The 22,220-nt window shown below is 40.6% G+C and overlaps 1 protein-coding gene across 8 annotated transcripts in view; it reads right to left on the reverse strand.

Annotated features, from left to right (window-relative positions):
• Positions 1 to 22,220, reverse strand: part of LOC127058850 (aldo-keto reductase family 1 member C3-like) — a 202,559-nt gene that overhangs the window by 36,000 nt on the left and 144,339 nt on the right. Inside the window, exons 1-9 of one of the 8 annotated variants that reach the window (XM_050969262.1) lie at positions 21,903 to 21,941; positions 14,501 to 14,641; positions 9,357 to 9,524; positions 7,853 to 7,969; positions 6,576 to 6,653; positions 3,753 to 3,875; positions 2,117 to 2,226; positions 1,713 to 1,878; positions 668 to 750 (exon numbers count right to left, since the gene is read on the reverse strand). In XM_050969262.1, the coding sequence (XP_050825219.1) occupies positions 668 to 750; positions 1,713 to 1,878; positions 2,117 to 2,226; positions 3,753 to 3,875; positions 6,576 to 6,653; positions 7,853 to 7,969; positions 9,357 to 9,524; positions 14,501 to 14,641; positions 21,903 to 21,911 (995 nt within the window). In that variant the 5' untranslated portion in view covers positions 21,912 to 21,941. Of the gene's footprint in view, positions 1 to 667; positions 751 to 1,712; positions 1,879 to 2,116; positions 2,227 to 3,752; positions 3,876 to 6,575; positions 6,654 to 7,143; positions 7,178 to 7,852; positions 7,970 to 9,356; positions 9,525 to 14,500; positions 14,642 to 21,902; positions 22,014 to 22,220 lie in introns of those variants that run through there. The other 7 variants (XM_050969234.1, XM_050969224.1, XM_050969243.1 and 4 more) reach the window with 7 other exon arrangements.

Here is a 22,220-nt window from a genome sequence, read left to right on the forward strand (position 1 = left end):
TTAGCCCTCCCTCTCAAAGGAAACCTGCACAACATTTTCAAAATATGAACCTTGGAGCTTAACTTTATAACTTTGTTAATCACTTAAAGTCATGGACTGAAAAGAGACTCTGGATTTATGGATTACAACAATCTGTTTACACTTCCCTGAGTTGCCTTCCCCTCCTTTCTTTCCCCGCTATAAATGGAAGGGTGTTGAAGGGGTGTAACCTTGAATGGCCCCTTGAAATGTGTGATAACTACTTATGTCAAAAAATCTGTTCCACCTTGTATTTATTTGTGACATGTTTCCCAGACATGAAGAAGAACTCTCTGTGTAAGGTTGTTTATCCACAGAAGTTTGTCCAATAAAAGATATTATCTCACTGACATTGTATCCTGGGCTCCTGTGGGCTGTAATGCTTCGGTCTGGTTTTGGTTGTTGGGTTCAGCAAGTGAGTGGTGTGGGTAGCCTGTGATATACAGGAGGTCAGACTAAATGATCTGATCGTCCCTTCTGGGCTCAAAGTCTATGACTCCATTCCAGTCCTAATAGCTATGATCCTAAGTACATCCTTTGTGATCATGAGCATCAGGATAACACAAAACCTTATTTCTTTGTGGGGGGACCACTGCTGCCTTTCTCCACCTCTCCACAGAGTACTAAAATACAAAGTAGCGTGACTCACTGTCTTAAGTTCATATAGCGAAGGTTTTTGTTCAGCCCATCAATGGTTTTCATGTCCTCCTCTAAGAGCTGGAAGTAAAAAACCTGACACAGAAGACAGGATCAAACATTGATTATTCCTGTGGGCATAGCCCTTCTAATAGTGGGATGTATGTGCATTTACAGAAGCACAAGGCCCATGTTAAGTGAAAAGAAATGAAATAGGTATATTAATTTGGGCCTCCTCTTTCCACTGTATTTTATATATTTCAGAGGTGAAGGTTATCTAGCTATGTAACTGTTGTGATTTTATTTTCTGTGTATTTCACCTTTGGACTTTTAGCAGTCTGCTGTCTGTAGAGGCAGCTGCCACTTTGAGATATAAATGGCTGCTTACAGAGGAGATACACACTGTGCTCTCTTACATAGAGGTTCTTTCTTGGTTTGTTTTCACCTTAATCTAGAATAAATCTGTCAGTGTGATATTGTAAGGTTTGTTCCTTGGGTATGGAAAATAGACCAAGGGATGCTATCCCCTGATTTACCTGGGATGTTTCAAATTCTGGACTAAAATGGGCAAGGGAGGACCGATGAGAGTTTGGAGAGGACCCATGGTCTAGGCAAGAGGCTGAGGGCAGGAAAGGGGCATGCTTCTACTGGAAGATCATTTGTCTTTCTAATGCTCAAAGGGGCCTATATTCCCATCTTATATCAAGAGTAGCATTAGTCATTTTGAAAAGGGCTCCACAAATCAGTTGCTCCCTCAAAATGTTTCCTTTGGGAGAGACAAAGAGGACTCCCGAGTTGTCTTCCCCCATATTATTATTTGTTCTCTAGTGGGTGTCAAGTTGCACAGTTCAAATGGTAAAGTGGCAAAAGCCCTTTCTAAGAAGAGAGAACCTGCCTGAGAACCATCAGACATTGTGTAGCACAGTTCTGAGGCAGGATCCTGCAGTGCCATACTGTACAAGGACACAAAAGTTCTCAGTCCTCTATGGTGTCCCATCTAAATCTGCACATCTCAAGGGTGTCTCCCTCATCATCTTCTCTCTCCCCTCCTGTTTTACCTGGAAGTTGTCTTCAATATGCTTTCTGGTGAAGCTCTTAAAGAGGACCACGATACTACGCTGCAGCTGGTAGCGCAGGGCTACTAGAGCAGGGCTTTGGTTGTACTTCTTGGCAATTGCACCCAATACTGGGTCCTCCAGCAGAACTGGGGTGCTTTGGTCTATCCTAGAAGATAAATAGAGAAACAGGGCACATTTCTGGGATGAGGAATGCAGTCATCTCATCCTAGTGAGGACAATGCCTGTACAATCTGAAAATAACCTACTAGGTCTTTTCCAGCTCTTATTTTTATATTATAACTTCATAAATACCAGATACTTTGAAGATGGAAGAAGGGGAAAATACCCTCTAACTCATTTTTGAGGTTCTAAACCTTGGAGCGCAGTCCAGTTTCTTTCCTTACCACATTTTGTCTCTCTGTGAGCCCAGAGCACAATAGGCTTCGAGGAGGATATCCTTGGATTTGCAGAAGGCCAGCAGTTTGCTTTGGTTGAGGTAAGGGTGACATTCAACCTGCAGAATCAACCCGCAACCCAAAATTGGAGACTTCAGATCATATAAGCAGTAGTCAGACAAAAGAAACATTAGACATTATGTCAACGGGGCACAGTATACTGAAATATCAAATATCCTTCAATTAAAATACAGCTTGGCAGTGCAGTTTAGCTGATAAATCCCAAGCAACAGTTTGTCTAGTAAAGGACAGAAGCCAAGTCACATTGTGGGAGGATAGGCTTAATGAGGATTGTCAGAACCAAGTCCTGCTTGTCTTATTCATGTGTCTAGTCCCACTGAAACCTCAGTTTCGATACTAATTTTGGCCCATCATGTATTGTTACATAGCCAGGATATGGATCAGAATCATTGCCTGGACTAACACTGCCATTAAAGCAATGATCATTAGTTGGAGAGAGAGACTGAGTTTGTTACTTATGGATGTTCTGTGGGTCTGTACTGGGGTCAGTTATGGATGAGATGGCACTCTGATTCTAAGCCCTTATTTTCAGTGGCTGATAAGTTCCCCTAAAGTGATCTCCTGGTCCAAATTTCTCATGCTTGGTCTCAACTCTCAAATGATTTTTGAGTTGGGAGAGGGAATTTAAACATCATCAGTTCAGTCATTTTTGAGTTGTCCAACTGTTTTTCACCAGATAAGACATTTTTCCCCTTGCATATTTTAATAATGAAATTTAAAACAGTTTAGATTTAAAAATTTAAAAAGTTACCTCCTACCTATATAGTACCCTCCATACAGAACTTGTTCTATGCCAAGTTTGAAAAAAATTTTGTTGAGAGGCAAAATGACTTTCAAAAGCTGACTATGGGATACTGTGCATATCCTGCGTTATTTTGCTTATCATATATAACTCAGTTCTTCCTCTTTATCCAGCATGTATGGAATACATCTGGGTATCTATGTGAAGGGTAGGAAAATGGATAAGAAAACAACATAATCCATCTGAATCCTCTCTCTCTGAGCCTACTGCCTGAAAGCCACATTTCCAAGTATGAGTTTGGACAACTTGGTAACAAAACATCGTCACATTCCAAGCACAGAAAGGCTGCTGCTATGAAAGTCTATTCCCATAGCGGTGGAATGAGGATCTCTGGATGTACAGAGCTTATCTTTCTCCTGCCTCTCTCAGAGACTGTTTCCTTTATGGGTATTTTCTGCTTCATTCTTTCTTGATATGTATAAGTTTATCATTTCAGTGATGGGCACAAACAAGGCCCTTGTTCCAAACAACATTGAACTATTCTTTTTTTTCAGAACCTGAATCTGAACCTGTAGCTGATAATGGCCCCTGTCTTTAACGTCAGCTCTCGCAACACCCACAAATTCTGAGGAGTTCAGTATCAGGTCTAACTGTTGTGGGTTGTGTCTACTTGAAGTGGAGCAATAAGGAAGTTTCCCTTTTGATTTAAAAGAAAGGATGGACATTAGCTCCCCCCGTAAATGAAACTCTTCACTGACCACAAGTTCTGAATTTCTTCTAACTCAACACTTTTAGGTCTCCATCCAAAGCTCAGCGTTTTACCTGGTTGAGAACAGGTTTGTACTTGAGCCCTGGTTTGTTCAGGATCATCTCCAGCTGTCTGATGTTGAAGTTGGACACTCCAATGGACTTCACCAAGCCTGCGTCTTTACATGCCTCCATGGCCTGGGGAAAACAACAACGGCCAGTTCCATTATCACTATGGGTAGTAGAATTTCTGAGAGACTAGAAAAATTAGACTCAACTGGGCCCACTCAATTTAAAATTATTCCAACAAAATATTACTACACATACAGTAGGGGAAGTTTGATTTGTTCTAGAAAGAAACTCTGATTTAGAGACAATCATTTTCCAACCGTTCACTTAGGCATTAGATCTTGCTCCAAAGTAATCTTTTCCCCCAGTAGAAAGTAGACAGACAATCTGGCCACCACCTCTCTCCATAGCTTCCTCTCTATTTATACTTCATACATAAAGAACTCAATCACTGCTAGTGAACAATACAGAAATAAGGGTATCACCCAAGTATGGGACTATGAATACCAGTTTAAGAGCTTTATGGCACAAAAAAATTCAGAATGAAAATTAAGGAGGAAAAACAAGAAATACTGAAGCAGATGGACAAGTGTAATGGTCACCATTAGAATGTCTATATTTACCGATAGTAGCCGTACTGTGGTGTCTGATGTACACCAGGAAATGACTACAGAATCATAGATCACAAGCACTGCTATGAAAACAGATGTTGTAAGTTCGGTTTACTTTTTACATTTAATAGAAAAAGCTTGCTAGAGTCCACTGAAGGGAAAGCACATATCACAGGAGAAGTTTTAGCTTTTTCTTTTTAAATGAGGGAGTTAAGTCAGTACTCATGAAAATGAGGAACCAATAGCACCAGTTAGAACCAGGGAGAGTGAATAATTAGAACCCCCAAAGCTCTACCAATGCACCTTGATTCTAACCCAATGCCCCTTTGTATTTCATTTCTGGCCTCTCTTGATATAGAAGCACCAATGGTATTAAACTGAGTGATGGACTTTGTAATGTGGGTAAACATGGACAGACTTTGAACCTAGTTCTTCAATGTTGACAGGCTGGCCCACTAAAAAGCTGCAGTGCTGAGCTACTCACAAAGCATAAGCTAAAGAATTAGGGATCTGATGGAGTCCTCAACTTGAATGACTCTAGGGCAGAATATTTCATCCCTCCTCTGTGGAAATCACCACATGTAAAACACAGACTACGATTCTGTCCCTGACAATATCCCTGTCCTAAGACCAGGGAAGGCCAAAGCATCTCTAAGTGCGGTTCTGCTCTACAAAGTGATTCTGTAAAACAGGCATGTGAGGTTTCCTGTTTGTTGTCTCTCAGTAATTTCCCCCTCAGATCTGCTCAGTTTACTAGTGAAAATACATTTCATTTAACTAGCAGCCCTGAACACTCATTGACAGTCTGGTCTATGCACAGTTATTGTGCTGCTTTAACTATATCAGTCTGACACTGATGTAGTAGACCTCTCCTAGTATGATGGGGCAGCTCCCACAGCAGTCAGAAAGGGTTAAAGAGCTTCTCTGGGCACAACCCATCGCACCTATGAAGCTTGTCAAGCCTGGCTAGTGCTTAAAAGGGAGGATACTGGCTCAGTCTGACGAGGAATCTGGTGAAAGCAGAGCTAGAGCTCCCCAGAGGACAGGGGTTGTTTCCTGGGGAAATTGCTTGAGTGCACTGACCTCTTGGGCTCTCTAAGGAAGTAGAGGGACTGGCTTTTCTATACTTCTCTTTTTGGAGCCCTGGGACTTTGCCTTGGTTGCTTGGGCACATAGGGGACAAGAAGTCCAGATCTCCTGCCAAGGGACTGTAAATCTTCACTCTGTGAGAGACTGCAGGAACCTGGCCTTTTTTGAGGGCTGTAGAATTACTGTGCTCTTTTCTTCATTTAGACTATTTTATACCCCTACAACTAAGGGTACAGGCAGAAGACCATACACTGTACTCTGAACCAGATCTATAGTAATGTATTTATCCAGAAAAGGATATTTGAAACAAAATAGAAGCCCCTTCTTGCCCCAGAGGAGTGTCAGAAAGGTGGATACAGTCATGCTGCTATAAAGGAGCCTGTGATGGCATAGTTTATTCTCATACATTTAGGGGAATAAAATACCCCAGTGCAAGGTATCACTGTACTGGTAAAACTGCCTTCACTCTAGGGCTTGCACCAATTCAACTATTTTGTTAAAAAAAATTGCTCCCCCTAAATGAAATAGTTAAAGTGGGATGAAAACTGTATGCAGACCTGGCCGAAATCTGACAATTGAGCTGGACTCTTCTCAACTTGTGCATCATCACTAAGAAGAACAGTTCAACTACACCTCTGCAGCCCCAACGTCTTCAGATGACGCCCTCAGTGACACTTGAGCAACATCATCATTTTATTAACACAGGTGCCACTGGTTTGATTTTAGTAAGAAAATCTGTTGATGATTCACATGAAGGAGCATCACTAGTTGGTGCTGCAGGGCTAACGAGCAAAAAGCAGCCCAAACTTATTTGTGTCGCTAAAGCTGGCAGCAGCGATGCTCAATACACACAAGGGTCAGATCTGTGAAGTGTGAAGGTGTCATTTTTATATACGTAGTTACTTGCTGGTGTGAAGCTGCACTTTATCAATAGGCAGTTCATGACCATATCTTACTAACAATCCCAGCCTCCCACATACATAACAATTACAGTCTCTCTAACCCTCTAAAAAGGTCATAGGACTAAAAAACAGATAGAACTCTGAACACTGTTCCGGTAACCGTCAGCTGGCTACCTAAGGAAACTGGATGGGCTCTTAATTAACACTGTGTCATTCATGTCACTCACCTCCCAAGTTTGACGCAGATCTACAATATCAAAAATGAGTTTTCCGTTTTCATCCATTGGTGATAAATCTGGACCAGGCTTAAAAACAAAAGGAAAATCCCCCTTGGTTGTGATGTTTTTTTACACAAGTGGATTTTAACTATTTTGTGGCCAAGGAAGGAGTTGTAACCAGGAGGAGTGGGGAAGGAGGGAAAGTGTCAAACATTAAAGCTGGTAAAAATAATAGAATGGTTTTATCTAAACCATTTGGATTCCCACAAGCTAAAAATATTTGGATGAGACACTAAGAGCTGGATCATTGCCCAGTCATGAAGAATTTCCCTACCAGAAACATTTGAGAGTTATCTCATTTTATTAATTCCCTTTCTTTAAAGTCCCTAATGGAAGACTCCAGCAGCACCAGAACAAAACTGATATCATTGGAATTAAAACTACCTTGAACTGAACTGAATTTCCTACTTCTCTAGAGGCAGAGCAGCCTCTGTAAATTGTCAAACTGAGCTAGGGAATTTAGCTACATATCACTTTTGAGTAAAAGGCCTATATATGACTGAAATATATAGCGTACCTTGTGTTCCATGAGTAAATTTCACCCTAGATGCCTAGAAATAATTTTGAGTAAATAAGACAATAAATGTTAATATTGGAAAATTAATGAGCTCAGCGAAACACTATTTTCATAAGAAATCGTGTTTATATGCTGTGAAAACAAAGCATGCATGTGGAAAGCAATTAGGGCCTAGAGATAGTACAGATAAATCATGATATGGTGTCACACAAAATGCATCTTTATTGACAAAGAGAAAGAAGCTTGACTTAATGGACTAAAGAGGTTATAATTGATTTCTTGGGCAGGGGGGAGAAGGGTAATCACAGTAACCTCAGATTAGTTTTATAGATTACTGGTGAATTTCCAGAGTAACTAGTTAGCTTTTGATCATTAAGTGTATATTTGAATTTAAAGAGTTTTACAGACAGTTTGTAAGTAAAAGCATAAGACTGTTAACCTACATGATTACTATATATCAACTGAGAATGAGACACAATATAAGTCCCCCTCTCAATTTTCTTTTTTGCATTACAGAGTATGCCTCATGCATTAGTTTTTTTTTTGTCTTTTGCCTTTCCCTCGAGCACCCATCATAGGCTACTTTTGTAGACTGGACATATGACTAGATGGACTACGAGTCTTTTTTTAAAAACAGCTCTGCTTTGGCCTATGGATATACTACCAAACATTTGTTTTCTTGTGTATATTTTGTACAAAAAATGTTTACCTTTAGAGAGACAGGGATATGGATAATGAAGAGATCAAGATAGTCAAATTTAAGTTTCTTCAGCGATTGTTCCAGGCAACTGCGCACAAGTTCAGGACGGTGAAAGGTACTCCCAAGCTGTAATGATTCAGAAACAACTGTTCTTTTTGAAGAAGTTCTCTTTTTTCTCTTCTTTCTGTAAAAACCACTTTTCTAAATTGTCTTATTCATGGCATACCACTGGCTTTACTTTTCTAGCAGAAGGGTTGTGTTGTGCATCTTTGCACGCAACCACCTTACATGAGAGTGAGAAGTGAATGTTTCCTGAAGAAGCAGGGTTAGAGCTGAAACACAGCCAGGATGTGAGAAATGCACTTGCTTAGTACAGCAACCCTATGTGAGGTCACACTCAGGTTTAAAATCTTTCTGGCTAAATTTGTTCTCCTTGGTTATTAGGAGTCACTCTGTTGTCCGAGTTCATTAGGTGGCCCTTGGAAGAATGGAATGGAAGATGTTCCTTGGTATGTGACTGAGTTCTGTACACAGTTCTGGTCTGTCTCTGGGTACCAGGAGATGGGAGTTCATATAAATGCCATTTCTTACAAGATGTCAGTTCTTATGTGGAAAGAATCCCATCCCAAGAACCCTCTTCTACTTTTTTGCCATCTGATCTCCATTTACTACGTGGTTCTACTCTGAAAAGTGACTCTGTAAAAATGAGATTTTGAGGTTAAATATTGACTCTCAGCGATTCAATACAAATGTGCCCCATTTACAAGTAAAAGTATGCTATTCCAATTGACAGCTCCACAAACTCAATCCGGATCAAGCTGGGTTCTTTGCTTCTTGTCCATCACCTCCAGAAATAAAGATGCTGGAGAACAAATTATACGCTCAGTGACACCTTTGCAACCCCAATGTCTAAAAATCTTGCTCTCAGTGATAATCCCTTGCTTTTAATTGGTTTGTAGAAGTGTTATTGATTGGAAATTAGTAAATGTTGTTGATGAGACCCGAGGAGGAATAAAATCCACCTGACTCTCCCTTAGCCATGTTATTTCTATAGAGCTGTAAGGAATGAGAGCTTATTTTTAATTCAACTGAAAACACAGATAGGACTGTGAATGCACACAGGGAACAAGTTGGTTGACTAAGAAGGAGCCATTTTCACACAATCACTTTTCAAAAGAAATCTACACTTTCAAGCAGTGTCACCATTGTGCACAGGAAGCTTAGAAAGGCTCATTGTGGCTTAAAAAAAAGTTCTGTCTGGTGATCTGTACTTTGAGGGGCATGAAGAGGCCATTTTAGCTTCACTTTCACACATGTAGAGGTGAGCCTTGTGCTCAAACCTGTAACTTTGTATAGAAAGCAAATTTCCACATCCGTGAATAATACTCCCCTAAAGGGAATCCTTTCAATACTGGCCTTGAGGAGGTTACACCATTCTTCATAAATTAGAAAAAATAATTAGCACAGGAAGCAGTAGGGTAAAAATACTGGTGTTAAAACAAAACCCACTTACTTTTCCTGTGTAAAACATGTCCTCTCTTTTGACAGTTCCATCTGCAATCTTCTTGTGAACGGCTCGCCCAACCTCCTCCTCAGTCCCATATACAAAGGCTCCATCAATATGGCGGAATCCAACTTCAATAGCCGCCTTTACAGCCTCCTCGCATTTACTTTTCTGAACCTACCGGTTAAGAAGGTGTTGTGTCAGTCTCTCTGGATTAGGGATATTTTATACCAGTCACCTAGAGCTTTGATCACCATCAGAAAGACTTCAAAGTAGAGTGGCACATTTAGAATTTACCTTAAAGGAAATTCAAGGATTCTGGGCCTGATCCTTTGTTGCCCTGCATCTTATGTTATTATTTACACCACAACAAAGTAAATGGAATGTATGTGTAAAAAGCTACTATTCAGACATAGCAGGTATTTTTTGCTCTCACTGTGCACAGGAGTAAATGACTCATTAAAATTCAGGGCAACAGAGAATCATGCCCATTATTTCAGCTTTCCTTTTTACAAGATTCTAAGGACAATTAATACAGGACCCCGAGACCAGGAGCTGTTAGAATCTAATATCAGCATTCACTATGGATTAGAACCCCAAGTCTGGCTGAGCTATTGACTTTTTTTTTTTTAAATATCATGATTTGTAAGTCACACTCATGATTTTGCCAAAACTAATTTATGGTTTTGAACTCTTGGTTTGGCAGGACCACATTCCTTTCATGAGTAGTTGTAACAAAGGCAGCTATTAGAACTGTTTGGTGAGAACTATGATTTTATGAACCCTTGTTGGTTCTTGACAATGACTCAGCTTTCTTCCAGCTAGGTCCATATTGACTCTGTTAAGACTAATGAGTAAAAAAAGTCCGACAATAGCCCTGCTTCCTAGCAGATATATCAGATGTGATAAAGAAAAAAAATAATGATAAGCAAGACCTAAGGGAAGGGCAAATGAACTTCTTGGGGAGTCCTAGAGAAGGGCAAAGAAAGCCAGTTCCTACATTGGTTTCTGATTTCCTATTTGCCTTTTTTAAAATTTAATTTTCAAGCTTCATCTAGGAATTTGTTGAACAATTTCTCTCCCAGTATGAAGGAGAATCTAGCCTGTGGGCCTAAATCTGCTCTCATTGAAGTCAATGAAGTTACAATGGCATAAAACCTAGAGTGAAAGGAGAATCAGGCCTTATTAATACAAGTGGGCTTGATTCTCATTACACTAGGCCCCTTTGTGATGGGTTCAGTCACAGAGATCCGCTTGGGACTGTCACCTGACGTGCTGAAATTACCTCTCAGCCCATTTTCCCTGCTAGCTTCGGACTCCAGAACCCTGCCTTGTTGAGCCAGACATGCTAGCCAGCGGCAACACAGACCCAGGGTCTGGGCCAGGCCCCCTGTCATAAACAGATAGCTAAGGGTTAATGTCTCTTTCACCTGGAAAGAAGTAATCTGAACCACCTGACCAGAGGACCAATCAGGAAACAAGACTTTTTCAAATCGGGGTGGAGGGTTGTTGTGTGTCGAAGTCTTGGTCTGTCTGCCTATCCCTCTCAGCTTTGGAAGGATTTTCTATTTCCTGCTTTCTAATCTTCTGTTTCCAAGTTGTAAGTACAAAATATAGTAAGGCAGTGAGGTTTCTATTGTTTTTCTTTTGTATTTACATTAATATAGTTGCTGGAGTGCTTTGATTTGTATTCTTTTTAAATAAGGCTGTTTATTCAATATTCTTTTAAGCAATTGACCCTGTATTTGTCACCTTAATACAAAGAAACCATTTTTATGTATTTTTCTTTCTTTTTATATAAAGCTTTCTTTTTAAGACCTGTTGGAGTTTTTCTTTACTGGGAAACTTCAGGGAAATTGAGTCTGTACTCACCAGGGAATTGGTGGGAGGAAGAAGTCAGGGGGGAGGTCTGTGTGTGTTAAATTAACTAGCCTGAATTTGCATTCCCTCTGGGTGAAGAGGGAGGTAATTCTGTTTTCCAGGACTGGGAACGGGTGGGGGAGTCCCTCTGTTTAGACTCACGGAGTTTGCTTCTGTGTAGCTCTCCAGGAGCACCTGGAGGGGGGAAGGGAAAAAGGATTATTTCCCTTTGTTGTGAGACTCAAGAGATTTGGGTCTTGGGGTCCCCAGGGAAGGTTTTTGTGGGGACCAGAGTGCCCCAAAAACACTCTAATTTTTTGGGTGGTGGCAGCCGTACAGGTCCAAGCTGGTAACTAAGCTTGGAGGTTTTCATGCTAACCGCCATATTTTGGACGCTAAGGTCCAAATCTGGGACTAGGTTATTTTGACACCCCCAAAGCTGCAGACTTTAACTAAAAACAGCTCAGCAGATTACCTGTCTCTAGCACCCAGACACCCAGATCCCAATTGGATCCAAACCCCAAATAAATCCATTTTGCTCTGTATAAAGCTTATCTAGCGTAAGTTTGCAAATTGTTCGCACTCTGTATCACTGATGGAGAGATAGGCACAGCTGTTTGCTCCCCCAGGTATTAATCATTTACTCTGGGTTTATTAATAAACAAAAGTGATTTTATTAAGTATTAAGTATTATTAAGTATTAAGGATTTAAGTGATTTCAAGTAACAACAGAAAGAACAAAGTAAGTCACCAAGCAAAATAAAGTTTAAGCCTAATACATTAGGAAACTGATTACAGGTAATATCTCACCCTCTGAGATGTTCCAACAAGCTTCTTTCACAGACTAGACTCCTTCCTAGTCTGGGCCCAATCCTTTCCCCTGGGAGAGTCCTTGTTAGTTCCAGCAGACATCTCAGGTGGTAAGCAGGGGTTTCTCATGACTGCCCCCCCCTTAGTCCTGCTCTACCCCCTTTTATAGCTTTTGCACAAGTGGGAATATTTTGTCTCTCTTGGTCCCCACTCCTCCTTCTAAATGGAAAAGTATCAGATTTAAGATGGATTTCATTATAAGGTGACACGGTCACATGTCACTGTAAGACCCCCTAGTCCCCACTGTCTGGCCCATATGTACACAGGAAGGCTTTCAAGTAACTAAGGCCATTTACAACTGATTAACAATGATTTCTGGTCAATGGGAGCCATCAAGATTCTAAACCTCCATTAATGACCCACACTTTGCATAATTACAGTAGGACCTCATAGTTATACTTCATATTTTTAACTTCAATGCAGGAATGATACTTGCATACAAATAAAAATATATTCAGTAGGTTATAACTTTTGTAATGATACCTTACAAAAGACCTTTTGCGTAACGCATATTCCAGTTACATCATATTCACACCCATAAGCATATTTCCAGAAAACATATGGAGTGCAACATCACACTCTTTACATCACTCTGGCAGTCAGAGATGATGCATAAATCTGAGTGGGCACAAGTTAAAGTTTTCGGGGGAGGGGTTACATCTGATCAACCCACATGTCACCTCTGGCCTGAGGAAAAGCAGCAGAGCCAGGAGCACCAGGGCAACAGTGAGCGAGCACCCTGGGGAGTATCTCATGGCAGCCGGGCTCTGCACCACATCGTTGGGCTCATTTGGGAGGTCAGCTTGGATCTGTTGCACCCTTCCTGCCCGGGGAGCCCCTGGCTGTGCATAGGTGGCCCGCTCAGGGAGAAGGGCAGGGAGGGCTGCTGGGCAGCCAGATAGTGCCCCAGTTCCCACAGTGTGGAGAGTCAAGGGCTTGAGCTGGCCAGGTGGTTCCCACCAGCTTCCAATACACTAGTTCCTGGCAGGAAGCAGGCGACGGTTCTCAAATCCCATGCATTACCTCTGCTGAGTGGAGTGGAGGTCCTAAGGTGCCTTAGTATAACTGAGAGACAGGCCTGAGCGAACAGCTGCAGTCTACATAGATTGTAGTGTGTAGGAAAGTCATATTTTAGGAGGTGGCCTTTTTGGGGTGGGGGGAGGAAGAGGAGAGAGATTATATCACTCCTGCTGATTAGAGGGACTCACTGGAAAGAGCTGAGACACTGAGCTCTACAGAAAACATCTGTGCTTCACCTTTATTCCTAGGACACTATACATGTCATGGTGCCACGAGGCTGATACGTACCAGGTAGAAGGAAAGAGATCCACATGCAGCTGTCCTCTTCAGAGGGGCCTTTACTTTTTGTTTTTTTAAACACAGTATTTAGTCAGGCTTAATAGGAATAAGGAGCAAACAATAAGTAAAGACTTTAAAAAATGTAATAAATTGCACATTTTAGCACCTTCCATCTGAGAATCGAAATGCAATTTTACGAACTCAGAGTAAAATCTTCAAAAGCAGTGCCATTTCCAAGTGCCTTTTCCAAGTGCCTTTCAATGAGATGTAGGCTTCTAAGTCTTTTAGGTGCTTTTGAAAATGTTATCCTTATGAGCTAAATCCAGTGAGGTAATTCAGGTGTGATCACAATTTTACAAAACTGGGGACACTAAAACACAGAGAGGCAAGTAAGATGCCCAAAAGTTACATAAGTGACTCAGAGGCAGAATCAGATCTTCTGACTCCAAGTCCCCTGCTCTGACCGCTAGACCCGTCCCCTCCACAATGGGATCAGCAGGTAGCAGGACTGTTGAGAAGGGAGAAATAGGAAATGTTCTCATCTTCCTTCCCTCAGTGTAATTCAGTGAGCAGCACTACAAGTAAAAATAACTAACTTCTCTTTAAAGGAAATTGGTTTCCATTTAGCTGAGGTTCGGATCAAAATGCATTGGCAGAGACACACGGGCTGAAAACTGGAAAAGGGAGTGCTGTCAGGGCAAAGATGCATGGGTAGTTACATAGTGGCTCTGGACTAGCATATCTGGGTGCTGGAGGTCAAGACAGAGGTCAATTGACAGATGCATGTGGGGGTTCAAGGTGTGAGTGGTTGGGGTTGCTATTGATCAGATGTTTTCGCAAAGCTAGGTCAAGGAGTCATGAATCAGCATGAGATTCACTCAAATAATAAAAAACAAAAACCATTTCTCACAGAATGATGATATTCTTACACCTCTATACAGGCACCATGTTTCACTCAAACTCCCAAAGCACTTTCCAGACACTGTCAATAGTTTTATAAACTAGATATACAGCGATCTCATCTTGCAGATCTTTCTGGAGTGCTACAGGCAATGGTTATAGTAGTGCCCAGCAATGTTAATCAACAGGTTACGGACAAAGAAAGCCACAAAAGATTTACTTACTGCATCAGGGGAATAGGTACCAAATCCCACTGCAGGAATTTTGTTCCCATCGTTCATCTTAATACAGTAGTCTTTGTCAAACTCCATCTCTTTACAGTATTTCCTCAATTCTTTTCTGAATGCTGAAATTTTGCAGCACTGCTGTATGGGTCAGTGAGAGTTTCAGAAAGAAAACACAGTATGAATTTCTATTTTAATTGTATTTTTCTACGAGGTATACTAAAAGGAATAGCCAAGTTTTGTCCAGCAGGCATAAAGGGAAAAGAAGTATAAATGCAAAATGACAAAGTTCTCAGAAAAACACACTATCATTATCAACAGGTTCAAAGATCGGTCTCTTTCCTCAAACTTTATTGACTTAATACTGCTTCCATGTGACATAGAAGAAACGTGTACAAAAGATCTCCCTTCAAATTCAGCAGTCACTCGATAATGGGGGCAAAGCATTTCCAGCAAAATATAATTAAGAAAAGTGGTATAAGCTTTAACAAAGCATTTTAGAACTAACACTTATCACGTTACTAAATTTTCACACTCAGAAGAAGCAAATAAAAATTAAATTATCTGAAAATAGTACAAGAGAATTGCCTACTGTTTAATTGCTCCTATGAATTACAAATCTGAGCAGCCCTAATCTACTGGCATGAGAACATAGATAAGAAACTTTTATCAAAATCAGAAACAAGACCCAACTGTATTACAAAGAGACCTTCATTCCTTCCCAATAATCTAGAACCATGATAGAGAAGTCGTTCTGAATTTCTATTTAAAATGTACAGTGTAGAGCTCTTGATATCACCAGTGTGCTCTGGGCTCCCAGAGCAGTATGTTCTTCTTGGAATAACTCCAGTAATGCAACAAGGCGAAGAATAGGATAGGAATAGTGAAAGGATCCTTTTTATATACATCTTTAAATGAATGCTTGGGGTGGACCACAAATCTAAAGAAAATAGTTTTAATAAAATATCCACATGCAACTGTATGGCTGGAACAATGGAATACACACTGCAGGCCTCTCAAAGAGCAGATGTGCAATGCTTTCTACTAAAGTTTTTTAAATACAGCCCATGACCATAGCATTCAGTTGCACAGCCAGGCCACTCAGGATATGTCTGCAAAACTTGCAGGAATCTCAGAGCCTGGGTCTTCAGACAAGGGCTGGGTGCTAAAAACAGCAACATAGACATTATGGCTTGGGCTGGAGCTCGGGCCGGAGCTGGGGCCTCAGGGGCTGAGCCTGAACGTCTACACGACTGTTTTTAGCACGGTAGCACAAACGGGAGCCTCTGGACCCAGACTCAGACTCACTGCTGTGGGTTTTAAAAGTAAATGTAAATGTACCCTTCCCCACTGAACTGGGAGTGACAATAAACCCCAGCTACTTGGCAGGGACTGTTGCAAAAGCACCTGTGAGCTGCTCCACTCCTGAGATACCTCCCATCTACAGACATCCATTGGTACAGCCTGGCTGCTTACTCTTCTTCTCCATAAATGGGAATGAAGACAAACTCTTGGTAGCTGGCAGGGGCAGTTGCAGAAGCATACTTGGCAACATTTTCCTTCCCCGTTATCCATTTGCCACTCCCCTGGGGCTTTCATTTAATCATTTTTGTTGCTCTCCTCAGGATTTTCTCCAATTTGTCTACATCCTTCCTGAAGTGTGGTGTCCAGAACTGGACACAATACTCAAGCTGAGGTCTTATCAGTACTGAGCAGAGTAGAAGAATTACTTCTTGTGTCTTGCTTACAACACTCCTGCTGATGAATCCCAGAATGTTTGCTTTTTTTGGCAACAGTATAATATTGTTTACCCATATTTAGTTTGTGATCCACTATAATCCCCAGATCCTTTTCTGCAGTACTCCTTCCTAGGCAGTCATTTCCCATTTTGTACTTGTGCAATGGATTATTGGAGTACTTCCCAAGTGTAGTATTTTCCATCTGTCCTAATTGGATTTCATTCTATTTAATTCAGACCATTTCTCCAGTTTGTCAAGATTGTTTTGATTTTTATTCCTGTCTTCCAAAGTGCTTGCAACCCCTCCCAGCTTGGTATCATTCACAAATTTTATACATGTACCCTCTATACCATTATTCAATTCATTTACAAAGATATTGATTAGAACCAGAGAAGGACAGATCCTTGCAAGACCCCACTCAATATGCCCTTCCAGCTCAATTGTGAGCCATTGATAGGGGAAGCAGCAGCAGTTACCTGCTAGGCTTATTACTCTGTCAAAGAAAGCTATAGCTTGGTTTGACATGATTTGTTTCTGACAAATCTAAATTGACTGTTACTTATTACCTTCTAGGTGCTTACAGATTGTTTGATTATTTGCTCTATTATCTTTCTCAGGACCTCAGTTAAGAGGAGTGATAATTCCCTGGATTGTTTGTGTTTGCCTTTTTATAGGTAGGAACTATATTTGCCCTTTTTTCCTGACCTCAGGTATCTCTTTTGTCCTCCATGAGTTCTCAAAGATAATCGCTAATGGCTCAGAGATCTCTTCAGTCAGTTCCTTAAGTATTTTAGGATGTACTTCATCAAGCCCTGTGACTTGAAGATATCTAAATTGTCAAAAATAACAGGGGTTCTTGTGGCACCTTGGAGACTAACAAATTTATTTAAGCATAAGCTTCTGTGGGCTAAAACCCATTTCATCAGCTGCATGCAGTGGAAAATACAGTAGGAAGATATATATACACACACTTTCCCAACAATTGACAAGAAGGGCCATCCTGATTATCATTACAAAAGTTTTTTTGCCCCTCCTGGAGACAATAGCCCACCTTAACTGATTACACTCATTATAGTTGGTATGGCAACACCCATTTTTTCATGTTTTCTGTGTGTATGTATAGAGAGAGAGAGAGAGAGAAATTCAGAACAACTTCTCTATCATGGTTCTAGATTATTGGAAAGGAATGAAGGTCTCTTTGTAATGCAGTTATTGAGTCTGCGCTCTTTTTTCCCCCTCAGACTTCCTTCCCACAGGCTCTTAACTAACAATTTTCTGAGTATTAAACTCAGCCTTCTTGAAGACCTTTGTCTTTATTCTGCTGTTTTCCCCTGCTACTATTCCTTAGAATCATTAACTCTACCATTTCATGCTACTGTAACCCAAGTTGCCTTTCACCTTTAATTACTTCCTCCCACTTTGTCAGCATCAAATCCAAAATAGCCTCTCCCCTAGTCTCTCCACCTTCTGTAATAATGAGTTGTCTCCATTGCATACCAGGAACTTGCTGAATAATTTATGCCCTGCTGTATTATTTTCCGAACAGATGTCTGGTAGCTGAAGTCCCCATCACGACTCAATTCCTGTGTTTTGGATGATTTTATTAGTTTTTTTTAAAAAGTCTCATCCACCCCTTTTTCCTGGTTATCTGGTCTATAGTAGACTGCTACCATGACATCACCCTTTCCCCCCTCTTTATCCTTATTCTGAGACTAGCAAGAGGTCTGCCTCCCACTTTTGTCTCAACCTCAGTGGAAATATATACATCTTTGATATACAAGGCAACGTCTCTTCCCCTTTTTCCCAGCCTGTCCTTCCTGAACAAGCTGTACCCTTCTATGCCAATATTACACAGTCATGTGAATCATTTCACTACGTTTCTGTGATACCAGTTAGGCCAACTTTGTCGGGCCCTACCAAATTCATGGTCCATTTTGGTCAATTTCGCAGTCCCAGGATTTAAAAATAGCAAATTTCATGATTTGAGCTACTTAAATCTGAATGTTCATGGTGTTGTAATTGTAGGGGTTCTGACCCAAAAAGGAGTTGTGGGGGTGGGAGGTGGGGTCACAAGGTTATTGTAGGGGACGTTGCGGTACTGCTACCCTTACTTCTATGCTGCTGCTGGCAGCGGCACTGCCTTCAGAGCTGGACAGCACTGGCTGTTGGCTGGGCGCCCAGCTCTGAAGGCAGAGCCACCGCCATCTGCAGCGCAGAAGAAAGCATGGCATGATATGGTGTTGCTACCCTTACTTCTGCTTTGCTGCTGGTGGGATGCTGTCACACAGCTGCCACTTTCCAGCCACCCAGCACTGAAGGTAATGCAAAAGTAAGGATGGCCATTCTGCACCCCCCCTAAAATAACCCTGTGACCTCTCCCTGCAACTCCATTTTGGGTCAGGATCCCCAACTTGAAAAACTCTGGTCTCCCCCATGAAATATGTATCATATAGAGTAAAAGCACATAAGACCAGATTTTGCTGGAGGGGGACCAGATTTCACAACGTGACACTTTTTTCATGGCCATCAATTTGTGATTATTCACTAGTATTTCTACTTCTTCCTGTTTATTCCTTGTACTTCCTGCATTAGTATACAGACATCCAAGATGTTTATTAGATTTATCCACTGTATTTTCTTGTCTCGACTTTGTCCATGCTACAATTTTCAATGTTCCCCCCCACATTCTGACCTTTCACCCAGGTTTCCATTATTTTGGACTCACCTGTGGGCTTTTGGCTCCTGCCCAGATCTAGTTTAAAGCCACCTCACTAGGTTTGTACACCTCCGAGCATGCCATTCAGGCATGCAGATAGATGCCTCCATCCTCATTAGAAGGGAGTCACTAGCCACCACCACCGTTTGATTTCTCTGGGGAGTGGTGGTGCGTTCTGCCAGCCCCGGGGGGCGGGTACATTGTTTCCTTGTACTCCTCGGTCTTCTTTTATCCAGCTGTTGTCTTCTCTAATACTTTTGTGTTTGCATGGCACCTAGTGCAATGGGGTTCTATTTCATGACAAGGGCTCCTAGGCACAATGGTAATATAACTAATAAATAAAATAAAGCCTCCTGTATAGTCTTTGCTGAGATATTACATTGCAGCAGAGTTTATAAGCAATACCTTTATTCACTTGGTTGACAGTTATATTTTGTTTATTTTACTTCCATTACATAAAGCTTATATATAAACAAACATTTATAAACATTATATAAAGCTGAACTGGGTCATACCCATAACTGTGTGTAGGTACAGAAAGTAGAAGGATTTTACAGGGGATGTTTATTCTTAGTAAACATTGAACCTAGAATAATGGATTTTGATGCAGCTGGACTTATTTAGGTTTAACACACATATGGTTCCAACTCTAAATTCAACTCCATATTTGGATCCAAACTTCTCCAGAAATTGGGAATTTGTTTCTACCATTTGTAGACAAAAAGGCCAGTTGACAATTTTGAAGCTAGAAGCAAACTTCCTCACAGGAACATTAGTATGCAGAAGATTCAATTCTGTGCTGTGCCCAGTAGCTGCTGAGCAATGCTAAGGGAAGGAATTACACAGGAGCTTACATGTTACATATGCTATGTAAAAGTTATGTGTTAGATCCAGAGTAACTCAGTTGCAGTCATTTACTGTGGATTTATGCTAGAGTAATGTAGAGCAGAATTTGATTTATTTAACTCAATCCTGCCACACAGTGGACAACTGAATAGATGACTTGCAAAGTCCTATTCCAACCTTAATTATACTCTTAGGTATATTTGTTTGCACTAGAGTATTCACCATGAAGAGTTTTCCCTACTGGTAACACCTATGAGAGTCTTTAGGATAGTTAATTTATTAACTTTCTTCTCTGTTGTAACAGGAAATTTCACCTGAATCAAAAGCTACCTTGAACTGAGCTTTCTGCTTCTCCAGATATTAGTTATTGCAAATTTTCAAACCAAGTTAGAAAATTCATCGCTACAAGGAATTGTGCAAAAAAAAGTTTTGTATAAGATATTTGGAGAGGCAATGAGGAATGCAAGCCATGAAACAATGACAATTAGGTTTTTTTCTATCACCACCTTTTAATTTAGGAATAAAAACGTAAGTGAGAACAGTTTCCCCTTCTATTTTACTGCACTCATGATATTGTGTGAGAAAAACTGCTTTCGTTTTTTTTTTTTTTTTTTATTATTTGAGTGAATCTCATGCTGACTCATGATAGTGTGAGAAAGTTCAAAATGTTTGGAACCTTAGGATCTGTATTAAAGCCCAAAGAAGTCAATGAAAATAATTCCATTGATCCCAATGGGTTTGGATCAGGCCCTTAGTGGATGGCTTAAAGGAATATAATTGCCAGCATAATATAAAGAACAGGTAGCATCTATTGTTTTAATAGCAATAGATAATATACAAAGCTATTACTTCAGATGAATCAGACTATAAACAGATCAACTGTGACAGGAAGAATTTCCCCTCAAAATATTGTATTGTACTATATACATTAGTTCTTCCATTCGTTAGCGTTCCCCGAAGTAGTCATCATAGGCTAATTCTTCAAGAAGAAAGTTAGACTTTGTTTCCTGCAGTATGTTTTAGGATATAAATATTTACTGTGAGAGAACAGGGAGTATGAATAATGAGGAGATCAATATAGTCAAACTTAAATTTCTGCAATGATTGTTCCAGGACTTCCAGACTAGCTCAGGGTGGTTAAAAGTTTGTCAAATCTGTAAGAATTAAGAAACAAAATAGAACAGATATGATGACATTCTTTCTCCAAGGCTGAATATCTAAGGACTGGTTTTCTAAAATATCTTTGTAATGAAATGCCATCTTCTTTGCCTATTTATCAAAAGGGTCATATTGTGAGTTGTTGTATGCAACACTGTATGTAAACTAATGTACAAAGATAATAGGCTTGCTAAATACTAGGACAAACAGCATTAATGACATTCTTCACTGCCCAAGTATAAAATGGAGTCCACATAACAATGTACTTAGTTTGTCCACAACTATGCCATTAGTTACTTATATGGCTGACATCACTTTGGTATTGAAGCACCTCTCAGGCATTTATCCTCACAAAACCTCACAGGATGCACGTCACCTACTTTTCCTGCAATGGAGCCTCTTCTTTGATTACGGGACGTCATCACTTTGACCAAAAAGGTAGCCTGTCAACACTACTGCTTAAGTAGGTGGTGTCACCTTTGATTGAAAGGATGTATTTTCTCCTACCAGGGTCTGACTGTGATGCATTTCTGACATTCACAGTCCTGCTAAACCCAGGAAGCATAGACCCAGAAGTGAAACTGTTTTTGCTGCATGGCAGTGTCACAGGATCAGTGCAAAGGACAGATAGCTAGCTGCATCTTTTTCAATATGAGATACAATGGGATTGTGTTTGATTGGTAACATTTGAAGATGATGATCTAAAAGAGCTGTCATTGATATGAATCGGACAAATAGCATGATTTGTGTGGAATAAAGCCACAAAACCACACATCTGCAGTTACAGGACATCTCCTTGAGGCTATATGTTCAGGGGGAAAGGAATTTTCACAGACAAATATATTCATGCTCTCACCCAGACCAAGGAATGAAGCCATTCAGACAGCAAGACCTTCAATAAAACAAACAGAAAAGGCCAAAAGCAGAGGTATAGAAGACTTACTGCTGGCATTGATAATCTTTCTATTCCCTCTCTTGCTCTTGAGATTTCTGAGTCTCACTGAAGAGAAGAAGAAGTGCTGAGGTAGAAACAGCAAACCATGCTAATTCCATTGCTTGATCTCTGGCTGACTCACCCTCAGGTTTCAGATGTTCTTCAGTTCCAAGAAAACAGGAAAGTTATTTTGGCATTAGTGGGAGTCAGTATTGGGTAACTCAATACGTTATAGCAGCTTAATATCACTTGGACATTAATGTTTATTTCAGGCTTAAGTTTGGCTTATGCAGTCTGTACCCAGTAAAAAAATCCCACCCAAAATCA

This window comes from Gopherus flavomarginatus, chromosome 1, assembly GCF_025201925.1.
Source record: "Gopherus flavomarginatus isolate rGopFla2 chromosome 1, rGopFla2.mat.asm, whole genome shotgun sequence".
Classification (NCBI taxonomy): domain Eukaryota; kingdom Metazoa; phylum Chordata; order Testudines; family Testudinidae; genus Gopherus; species Gopherus flavomarginatus.